The 12,147-nt window shown below is 41.8% G+C and overlaps 1 protein-coding gene across 22 annotated transcripts in view; it reads left to right on the top strand.

Annotated features, from left to right (window-relative positions):
• DOCK10 (dedicator of cytokinesis 10) overlaps positions 1–12,147 on the top strand; it is a 201,776-nt gene that overhangs the window by 93,702 nt on the left and 95,927 nt on the right. For 15 of the 22 annotated variants that reach the window (XR_014565112.1, XM_083742008.1, XM_083742022.1 and 12 more), the window contains exons 2-3: positions 4,088–4,207; positions 7,810–7,899. Coding sequence is in view for 21 of the 22 variants with exons in the window: in XM_083742008.1 (XP_083598134.1) it covers positions 4,088–4,207; positions 7,810–7,899 (210 nt within the window). In the remaining variant the exon portion in view is untranslated. The remainder of the gene's footprint in view (positions 1–4,087; positions 4,208–7,809; positions 7,900–12,147) is intronic. The other 7 variants (XM_083742009.1, XM_083742023.1, XM_083742017.1 and 4 more) reach the window with 1 other exon arrangement.

The raw sequence follows: 12,147 nt of genomic DNA, 5'->3' as shown, positions 1-12,147 counted from the left end.
AAATCAGCACTACTCAGATTGCATATCCTGAACTTTAGAACTCTTGATTATTTAGGGTCCTGCAACTGGGAACGTAGGGAAGAGTTCAGATATTGATCCCCCACCTCATTTCTGAAACAAAATTCAGGGGTTCCCAAACTGTGGCCTGTAAATTTCATTCCGGTGGTCTGGGGTGTCTGGTTGTCTGTGGTGTCTGTGGATTTGTGGTTATAGATGAGAGACAGGCCATCATATTGATTTCAATTGCATTTTTAATTGCTTCTTTTATTTCTTATGTTGTATTTTATTGTACTACAGTTTGAATTCTATGGAATCACAATTGCTACAACAGGCAGAAAAATCATTAAGTGAGCCCACCAAGACCTGCAGCAATTTTCAAGTGGTCCATGAAGTGGGTGGGGGCAAGTCTGGGAATCACTGACCCCATTCTCTCCCCCCCCCCCCCCCGCAATCCATATGTTCAGAAAGAGAAATTGCATTATGTATGGCTTCCATGCAATTGGTCATCAACATCATGAATTCAGCTCCCTCTTTCTCTGAAGTACATGAACAAGCACCACATCAGACAGCAGCCATCTTGAAACTATTTGTGAGCTTTGCGCTATCAAATTGCCCTTTAAAGGTAGTTGGACTAAGTGTGCAAAGCTATTCTCCACTTGTCTTGTGTTATAGTGCCATTTTTGCCAAGCTTCTGCCAAAGCATATAGAGTATATAGGATATTTTATTTACTTGGAAAGATTTATATACCGCTTAATCCCCTCCCTCCCAAAAAAATATCTAAGTGGTTCACATAATAGTATGAAATATTCTTGGATAGGTTTGGATCACTTAATACTAAAAATCACATTGGTTTAAAATGAATGAATCTATTTTCCTTAACTGTCCATTACTACAGTTCTGGTAAAATAAGGCTTCGTAACAATATACTTATCTAAAGGAAGTAATATACTATGCAGCATTGGAATGGCTCTACAAGATCCAGTTTAGAACTGTCCAGTACATGACTCTGGGGTTTTTGGGAAGCATAGCTGAACCAACACATGGGAAGTCTAACAATTGCCTCATTTCACAAGTTGTGATGGTGGTGGCACCAGTGTAATACCAGCGGGGTAGAATGTTTTTGCACTGGCAATAGGGACACAGAACTCAAGGGTAAGAAAAACAAATGGAAAATATAGACAAGATTCAGACAAAATGTGCTGTAGTAGTAAGAAATGTGAACCTCATAAACATGGAGTAACTTCAGTAAAACCAGTTTCTCTTTGCTGCATAAGCTAATACAATGACCATCCAAAATCAAGGTTTCTGTACAGTTTGCACTTTCCCTGCTTGGCTTTCTATCCCATTGCTTTCAAGTTTGTAATATAATACTGGCAACTTTTCTTTACTAATGCTCTTTGAGACAGCAACATCACACCCAGAACACCCGCAGTAACCTTGATCTTAGAACTTCTTAGAAGTCAGCTAAAACGCTAGGGACCATTCTAGTGTAACTGAATTGGTAGGATTTCACTATCTCCTTTATCAGATATCTTATTTGAATACTGTATTTTGAATAAGGCTTGCGTACTCACCTCACATTACCTCTGTAAACTTTAGATAAATATTTGAAGTGCCTCAAAAGTCTTCTCTCTGTGTTTTTTGTTGTTCAAAGAATTTAGGTGCCTGAATATCACTGTGTTCAGTCCTATAAAAACAAACTGTAGAGTGGATGTTTTGCTTGCTCGATAGACTTCTGTTTGTACAATGAAACTTCCCCCTCCTGCTGCAGCCCCCACCCCCCATGCACCCCCCAAATCTGCTCCAGGTGTTGGGGTGGAAGAGAGTATGGGGAAGCTCTGTTAACACAAATGCAGTTTCAGTTGCAGGCAAGTGGGATCATCTTTAACGATGGTCCTGGTTGCCGGTAGACCCCCCCAGGCCGGTTCCTCCCCCCCCCCAGCATGGTCAGAGTAATGCCGTCATGCCAGGGTGGCACCAAGATCACCCTGGCTTCTTGGCCAATCACTTTTGTGTGGGGTGATCATGGGGGGGGGATATAAAATGGCAGCGTGACGCGTGTCAAGCACCTGCTTCGCACTGCTGAACACCCACGCACCCTTTATTTTAGATGTCCTCTGGCCTTGCTTTGGACTTTGTTTGGTCATCTGTCTTGGGACGGGGGCCAGGTAGGAATTTTTCCATTTGGCAGCTTGGCACTGGTCACTTGGTTTTCGCCTACCTCTTAGCAATCGTCTCAACTTTGTAAGGTTTGGCGGTTAGGCATTGGCTCATTGATTTGTGGGGGAGGTGAGGTCAGCCAAGGGTATTCCATTAAAGGAATCCAGGGCCTGGATCCTGTCTGAAGTCCGCTTGAGGGGCTAGGGCCATGCCAGGCCTCTGGGAACACGGAGGAGAGCTACAGGTGGGTTCCCCCAATGTAGCTTCCTCTTTGGGTGGTTTACCCTTACTGACTTCCTGCAAAGGGGGCAGGAGTCCGATATAGTCCTTTGCCAATGCCTAAGCCAATACCACTTACATTTCTGTAATCAATAAAGTTGTGGCCTAAAATTTTGCCCAATAACCTTAAACCAAATTTCTGTGTCAGTGTGAATTTTATTCCAACGAGGGGCTGCTTTGGGGGCCTTGCCACGCAATTGTGTTTTTTTAGATGAGACAAATACTTCACCCAGTGATTTCTGTGTGGTAGATCTGCATATATTATGGTTTGTCAAATATTTTCTCCGACTGTGGTTCCACATTGACTCATCACCTAGAGGACCACACATTTTGGCTGACCTAGGTAGCTAAGCCAAGCTGTATGGTTACCAGGCCCCCATGCCTTTCCTTCAGTCCAACTGTGTTCAGAACCAAGGCCTTAGTTGCTGACCTATTTGTGTGCCCCTTCAACAGGTCATAACAATCCCTTGTTCTCCTTTTCACACCCAAAAGCTTGCAACCAAAGAGTCAAGCCCAAGCTGGAGAGGGTGTGGGGATCTTCTGCATTCATGTGCCCAGCCATCCCTAGTGCAACATAGCAATGGGCATGATCACCACCCCCCAGCTGACATGGATAGCAAAATCCTAGCCATGTATACTCAAAAGTAAACTCTGCCGAATTCAATGGGTTTTCCTTCCAGGTGAAGGAGAGTTAGGACTGTAGCCATAATCTTACATTTCAAACTCATTTGCCTACTTAGTGGGCTCTCCAGCTGGTGTGGGTGTGGCACATGAATTATTATTATTATTATTATTTAATTTGTATACTGCCCTTTATCCTTAGATCTCAGAGCAGTTCACAACATAAAAATACAAGATAGAAAAGACAAAATACATAATAAAAACAAGAATAACCCCTCCCCTACACACATTTTATTATTACATGAAGATTTACCTTTTATTTGACTGCTTCTCCTGAGCACTTTTTTTAAAAAGCCTAATATTGCACTTCAGCAATAACAATGCTTTCACGGTGGCTTATGAAGATATAGTCCAGCTTCTGACTGGCAATGGAATGGGGCTGACTGAAAAATACTTTATCCTGACAAAGAGATCAGGATAAGTGCCAAGTTAAATAGAGCAATAGTACTTTTTATTTCTATTTCTAGTAAGCCACATGAATTTAAAATGTGTCCAAGCATAAAAGAGTAATGTGGCCGGGCGGAGGGAATAAGTGTGCAGCTCAGGGAAACATTTGAAATTACAACAGGCTGTTCTGCAGCAACTTTACTGAGAATATTGCCCGTGAGCTGTGATAAGGCATTATGTATGTATTTTTTTATTTTAAAGGACAAGTTCCTGAGCTAAATGTGTTGATGTGTGTAGGATGTGTAGGATGATTTGATATTATTTCCACATGCTATAATTATCCACCACCCCTCCTTGAGCAAGCTAACTATCAGGGATTAATCAGGCTAATAATGAACATTTTGACCAGCCGATGATGCTTTTGTCTTGGTTTGTGCTTTTTCTCAGCACTTCTTGCTGTGCATGAAAGCAGCAGATCTCATATTGTGTATATATTGTTTATATATTAGAAACTGAGGCTCCAGAGAAGATGTCAGCTCAGCTTAATGTAGTTCTTGCGTCTTGTTTCTGTTTCATCAGCAGGAGAAACCCAAACTTCTAGAACCTTTGGATTATGAAACTGTCATTGGGGAAATTGAGAAGACTGTTGAAAACGACGGTCTCAAAGAACTCATCTTGTTCCCAGATGATGATTTTTCGGTAAGCGACAAATGAAGCCAGAGCTCAAATGAAGCCAGAGCCCAAACCATTTTCCCTCTAGAGCTCCTGGTTAAGCTGGACCAGTTCTTATGGCAGAAGAGAGCAATGTAGCTCTACACCAATGAGAAATATACATGAATATTAGGGCATGTCCATCGTTCTGCTTGTCCTGTTTCTAGAAAGCATAGGGCTGAGTATTTTTCCACTTGACTTGTGCTTTCTAAGCATGGGTCCAGGCAGTTTCCCCCTTGTCCAGCTCCTTTCCTAGCAAAAACCTGTTCTTTAGCTTCAAAGCCAAATGCAGTTACCAAATGCACCCTTCATCTCTCACAGCAGCTTCCCTGGTAAGTTGGGTGTTGCCACTTGAACACTTTCACACATCAATGTCCAAGACTCTCCCCCAGGGCTTCCCCAAGGGAAGGGGATACTGAGGAGCGTAGCTCATTGGGATCGCCTCTGGAAAAGTAATTTTAAGCACTGGTGTAGAACTGCCCCCACCAGACTTCCCTGCTGGTTAGACCCTCTAGGAGCCTTGGCCCACATCACTGTCAAACAATCCTCAGCCTTCCAGCCAGCTTTGGCACATTTGCCAGGATGATCTCTGTCCACCTCCACAGCTTCAAAGTTGGATGGAAGACCAGTAGCTCATCATGGTCACATGAGGAAAGTGCCACACACAGTGGCAAGCATGGTTGAGCACTGGGTATAACCGCTCTTCCTATGGTGTGGTGTTTATCAGATTACATTTTGCCTGTACTTATTGCCATAGCCCAGTAATCCATAGTACTTAATGAGAAATAACTCTTCTCCTTCTGGACCAAGGTTTCAGCTCGGTTCACTAGTTTTCATTTTTGTAGCATAATGACTTACAGATCTTGAAACGGAAGCATTTAAATTCAGGACAAACTAGAAGATTATTTGTTCCCGCAGTACTTAGCCTAGGAAAATAAAACATCTCATAAGCTAACTAATTCACTGCCTACTAAAAGGTATTGAGCTTCAGAGATTAGTGTTGGAAAACCTTCGCACCGGTGTTAAAGTTGTGGGTTCTTTAATCAAAGCCTTGCTAGAAGGGTACAGGGTCCAACAATCTCAACACTTCTCTTAGAATGAACTGTCAGCTTTTTGAGATGGATCCTCTCTCTCTGGCAGGTTTGCTTCAATTTCCCCTCAAGTAAATTTTGGGATACACACACACACCTAACCACTTAACCAGATAATCAAAAGCCTGTGGAGGGAAAGACCATTTCCATCTGTGGTAGGTCAATCCAATTCAAGGTCAAGATCCCATCCCATGCAGTTCATTCAAGCCATTTTGCAAATTAGTTCATTAAATATTTTGTTTTGGGTGCTGAAATGTTATCACGAATGGTATAGGCTTTTGCTTCTTTCTGTACCAGAAGGCATTGAAAGTGGTGCATTTTAATAATAGCAGGCAATGAGTTTCAGCCACCTCATCTTTTAATCAAGAGATCTGAACATGAGATGCATCTCTCTAGGGAGGCTCAGCCAGTTTCCAGTTGAGGTGCAATCTTACTTTGCCATAGTAAACCTCTCTAACTCATGAGAATTTCTGTTTATCCTCCATGCTTAGCAAGCGTAGTAACTCTGAATCACAAAAAATAGAGATGGCATGCTATAAGACTGCAAAGTATCATTGTATCCCATTGCTCATTGGAGAGGGGACCTGGCATGATGGTCAATGTCTCTGAGATGGGCATGCAGCAGAGCTTTTCAGAGAGCATTGACTAGGTTGCTCAGCAACTGCTTTCAGGGGGCTACATCCTCTGGGCATGCTGTGAGTATTGGGCTGCTCCCCCAAATGAAGATCTGTGCAGATCTGTTTCTTTCTCTAGAGCTGTGTTTTCATTTCTACAACCTTTGGTGAGAGAATGTTTCCATTTAAACATGTGAGCTGTTAGAACCCCAAACCATATGCTGCCCTTGTCAGATGCTAAAATCAACTCATTTCAGACTGATACAAACTGCAGCAGTTTAGAAACACAATTACTCTACTGAACAGGAAGTACTTTTGTGGCAGAGTTTGAAGCTAGTGGTCTGAGCACACCTAATTCTCAGAAGGGAAGTTCATTGCAACTTGAAGAACAATACTGAACAATACAGGATTCTTCATACCCCAGTTCTTTCTAAATTTTGAGTCTTGAATTCCTTTTAAGTTATTATCTGTTCATTTAGGAGAATGTGGTGCATATTAGAACAACAGCTTTTAATCCACAAGCTGCCCATACATTTCAAACATGAATTTTAGTGGGTTATTTGAGCAAAACAGCTGAATAATTTCTGTCTCCAACCTGATAAATGGAGCCACAACATTTGTTTATACAATTTTCACAGCAGTGTGGCCAACTTGCCAGATGTTTGGCACCTGGCCCCCTTGTCTCTCTGACTGGTGGTTACTACTTCCTCCTCCCATCCATATCCACATTCATGCCACATCCGCATGGCATGAAATATACAAGACTGAACTTCAGAGAGGAACTGGGGATTTAAGGCAACTTCTCCCGGATTTTCCCCATCTCCCACAATGCACAAGCCCAAACTTGCCCCAAAGAATCTTTGCAGTTGGTTCCTGACTACAGTCAATCTTCAAAGAGAGTGACTTTGGTTTAAGCCTTCTGTTGTTTGAGTTTCCCTTTCTTCAGGGAAAGGGCTAGAGTCATGCTCATAAACCAGGGATAATGGGAGCTGGAGTCCAACAACATCTGGAGAATGACACATTGGCCATCCCTGTGTAGAGCTGTCAGTTTTCCTTCCAGCTTCCTTTAATCAGAGATGGCATTTTTCATCTCCAAGTCCAATGGGTTAAATGCAAAAGCACATCTCTGATCGCTACAGGTACTCCATCATGCTGAATAATATAATAACAATCAATTTCACAACATGATTATGGGGATTACATGATTAATGGGGATTGCAAAGCATTTTGCCTGGTGACATGTTCTGCATAAATACTAATAATTTATATAGAACACATTACCTTGCAAAATACTTTCCAGTTCCGCTCCTTAATCCCCACAATCATGCTGTGAAATTGTGATGTTTCACAAAATGTTCCCTGTTTATGCCAATAAACAGGTAGTTCTGTGTGAAAGAACATTATTAGATATTGAAATATATGTGAGAAGGAATATATTTAGCAATTTCATTGAAAATTCATTTTCAGCAGGATGCAGAAAGTAGCAATTGCTTTCAGGGGTATCAACATCCCTCCGATACAATTCATGTTGAGCTGATAAAGCCAATGGTTCTCTTAACAGTTTCATAGACTTGTAGAGTTGGAAGGGACCATGAGGGTCATCTAAGTCCAACCTCTACAATGCAGATATCTTTTCCCCAATGTGGGGCTCAAACCTACAACCCTGAGATTAAGAGTCTCATGCTCTACTGACTGAGCTATCCACTGGAAAGTCTTATTCTCTAGCTCAAATGCTATGATGTTGGGGAAGCAAAGGACTCCATTGCTATATCACTTGTCTCAGAACCAGGTTATCCATCTCTATATAGCAGATCCCTGTTCCACTTCCCTATTACACTAAAATGAGAATGCTGAAACATTTTGAATCTCTTTTGTTTAATTGCAGATAGCCACAGTTCCCTGGGAAATAAGAACACTGTACTCATCAGTTTCTGAAGATACAGAGCAAAAAGCAGAGCATTTGTTTGTTAAAGAGGTAAATTAACATTTGTTTTATCTCCTTGACCTTACATAGGTACCGTTGTTGCAGTGGATTTTATTTTAATTAAAGATTAAACAATGTTATGGCCTTTCAAGAAGGCATGAACAATAGCATCTTGATGGGATTTAGCCCAATACAGTCTACAATGTATTGTACCTGCCTCTCCAGGATTTCAGACAGGGGACATTCCCATCCCTAGCTGGAGATATCAGGGGTTGAACTTGAGACCTTCTGAATGGAAAGCAGATTATCTACCACTGAGCTATGGCCCCTCCACATGAATCACTACTCCACACAGTGTGGAGTAGCTGTTGTCCTAACTTAGCAAGTATACCATTTGGGAAAGTATCCTGTTTCCAGTTGTGATCTTCAGAAAAAGTGAGGCGGGAGTTGAAACATGATACTCAACACAGTAGCAAAGCCAGCACTGGCTTCCTTGCTTTTATTAGAAAAGCAATGACTTTCAGAGCGGAACATGACATATTCTATCTGGAAATTATTGCGAACTGGCAAGTTGTCGCTTAGACTGAAGCCTTCCATGGAGCCAAAGGAAGTGTGAAAGCAGCAGCACAATGACAAATGCAGGGAGATGGAATTATGATTTCAATGGGAATTTGGTTAATGGAACAGTCTCAGGATAAGGGCTTTAAACTGTTCCACTTTCCATTTCCAAGTCTATATATAGCAAGTAAACGAAAACCTCAGCACAAAGTATTTAGTAGCACCCAGGCTTTTCTTTCCTCTGCTGAGACTGAAAGTATTGCTAAGGTTCAGAATAAGGATGTGCTTTGTTACCATCAGCAGTAATAAAGGTCACTCAGAAATGAAGGACAGCCTTCCCCAACCTGATGCATCTCAGATATTTTGGACCAAAACTCTCATCAGCCTAAGACAACATGACCAATGACTGGCGTCTGGTAGGAGTTTTAGTCTAACAACATATAGAGGGTTCTGGGAGGCTGATGTAAGGATTCCTTTATTCCAGCCCATATAGTTGAGGTGCCTGATGGAATGATTAGCAAGATATTGAAAATATTGTTTCCCCAAATATAACAGAGCCACAAAGTGGTATGCCCTGCTTACAGATGATATCCACAGAACAGACTTCCTGGAATTTAACCTCAGGTTCTGTGGAGACACATTTTCCTATACATTCACTTTTAAAAATCCTGGAAATACATAATAGTATATAATAACTGGTTTTACATTTATGCCTATTCAATGTTATGGATATTTATTTTGCATGCTAATTATGAACAATATTTAGAATGCTATATGATGTAACTTGCATCAACTGGCCACTTGTCTCTGGTAACCTCTCTCTTAAATCATGAATGTTGGCACATATTATAGATCTGTTTTGTTTTATTGGTACAATTGCTGCAGGTTTGCCATGGACCTTGGCTAGAATAATATTTGATTTGTTTTTACTTTCACAAACTTTGCTGTGCATTGCAGAGGAAGTTCGTGAAATGCCACACCCATCTTGGTTAAATTATATTAATTATTCTTTTGTCTTTTTTCCATGCTTATTACATGGGTCAAATAGAGCACTGTAACATCCCCTTTCTCTCGCATGTTGTCAAGAAAGAGGAACTGAGTCTAACCTGAGTATATTCAAGAAATGTTTCCAGCTTTCATTTGTAGGATCTTCTAGATTCCCATTCTTACCCCAGTCTAACCTTCCTGGCTGACACATGCCATAATGGTATCAAGGAAAAACATCATATCATCAGCACGCTTTTTTAAAGACTTGTCATCCAAATCTGGCATGATCCTACTAAGGAATAATAATTTTTTTCCCATTTTTCAGATGTGGCTCTGCCCAGTTTATAGATGGGTGGTCTGGCAGGAAGTAGCTTGTTGGAACATCATCTGAACTTTGCAGGGGCCCCGTCTTGCATGTGCTCATCTGTGGTGCACTGCTGTCCAAAAACGATACAGTTCTTCATATAACTAGCTTTGCAGCTTTAAGCTAGTCTTTTGCAGTTATTTGAATGTGCTTTTTGTTCTGTTTACATTAGATGTATTGATCTCTATGAAGAAAAGCAACCCTTTTGTATTAAACTGTAGGTCCAAGAACTGTGGTTAGTTGTATGTGTCAACTCTGTATCTATTTACACTTGCTTGAGTGAATATGGCATATTATTGAGAATTAATGCTCTGTTGATCTTCCAATGCATGCATAACTGTTGCATTCCCCCCACTTATAATGACTAGTAAGAGAAATGCCAGTGGAAAGAAGAAAACTGGCCCTTTCTTAAGAATGCAGTTTTTGTCCATGTGCCAGCTACAAAATGAATGAAGTGTGGGATCTTTTCTGATCCTTATCCAACTCACTGAAAGGGCTTTTTCATTGGCTCATATAGTGATGTGTACACATTGCTGCTAATCAAATATACACTTATCATGGACCAGATGTTTACCAGCTTTCTTTCAGAAAAACCTAAACCACGGGGGGGGGGGGGCAGAGCTAGGAATGTTCTTGTCCACCTGCTAATCTGCACAGAAGGGACTGATCCCCTTATATCCCAGTCCAGCATTTCATGCAGAACTCGCATTAGGTCAAATCTAGACTAAGTTGGTTGCATGTTGTTTCCATTTAGTTCAGTGAGATTTAATTTAAGTCTTTGGTGACATCAGGTTTAATTAACAATGTCCAGATACACAACCCATTGCCTCTAATTTTGTGGGAAAGATATGCTGGGTTGGTTATCTATCACTATCTATCTATCTATCTATCTATCTATCTATCTATCTATCTATCTATCATCTATCTATCTATGCTAGTTAGCAATATAATAATTTATGTCTGCAGGCACATGGGACTGCTACCTTGCAAAAGCTAAGCAGGTCTGAGCTGGTCTGCACCTGGATGGGGGACTTCTTGGGAACAATGTGGGATTTGCCTTGGATTCCATGATGGAAGAAAGGCGGGATATGACTGGGAGAAAATTAATAAATGTGCTCCTCATCACACAAGGCTGTTCTTCACAGCTTTTATTTTGTTCCTCCTTGCAGCAATTGTACATTGGAGGTTATTGTTATTAGACTTTTGCAGACAGTCAAAGCTGGGATAGAGTGACTGACCCTGAAATCATTTTGTAACATTTTGGGGGCAATGGGGTGGATTTAGCGGAGGTGTCCCTCCATTCAGCCCTGCCAGCTTCCACTAGCATCACTCTGCTGGTTTGGGGCTCCCTGTTCCACTTGCCAAACATGTGGATAGGTGGATTCCCACCATTGGCAGCCAATGGGAAGCCCCCAGATTCTAGGCTAGTGAGTGCAGCAATTTGTCTGCACGTCTTCCACCCACTGGCGGAGGAAGAGGAGTGTGGGGGAGCACATCGCCCCTGACAGTGCAATCCCAGCAGGGTGCCATTGCAGCTGCGCCCCCGCTGCCCATGCTGGGCGCCCGCCCCCACAGGCAGTGTGCCACATCCCCAGGACGCACGCCACCCCTGCCCCCGTCTGCTCTCCACTCCCTGGTGCCGGAGCATGAAGCTCTGCCACTGCTTCCTCCATTGCTCTAGCAAAATGCTGGTCTGCACAGCAGGGCTGATGTTGAAGAGATGGCCTCATTGCTCCATTAAGATAAGCATTGGCTTGCAACCTAACTCAAGGTCATTCTGTACCTGTGGTAGGACTGGTAATCAAATAAACTCGATGTTTCTAGGACTCCTGCCCTGGGCATTTGAATCAGAGTAAAAACACAGATTTAATTTGAAGAACAGCATGTGTGGTCCTTTTTATTTTTTATTTCCTAGTTCTCATCTAAAAATTATTTCCACAGCTATGTTGTGGCACAAGCACAGGACAAAGAGCCAAGGCAGCTCAGCTGACACAGCAGTGCATAAATCAGCTTGCTACTAGGCACACTTGCAATTTGATTAAACAATGTTGTAGTGCTCTTAAGGCACTGTACAATTATTAAATCCTGCCACAAAGCTTTAACCCTAATTCTCAAGACAGGATTTAATCAAGTCCATTCTCTTTGTTTACTTCTTGATGAAGTTCCTGTGAAATTTTTATTCCTTAGCAAATTTGTCATAATATTAGAATAATATACTGGGAAATGTTTTTTAATGTGAAGACAAAACTGTCTGCTGCTGTCAACACAGTTTACATGTTTAATGTTCCATTCCTCTTGACAGTGAGGGATCCTCCTTGAGGGATATGTGATGAACTATGGGTACACACAGAGAGAGAATCACACACATATTGAAAGATACCTCACTGTGC

This window comes from Podarcis gaigeae (assembly GCF_964106915.1).
Source record: "Podarcis gaigeae genome assembly, chromosome: 5".
Taxonomy (NCBI): domain Eukaryota; kingdom Metazoa; phylum Chordata; class Lepidosauria; order Squamata; family Lacertidae; genus Podarcis; species Podarcis gaigeae.
The sequence above is the reverse complement of the archived record's forward strand: the minus strand, read 5'-3'. Positions and strand labels throughout refer to the sequence as shown.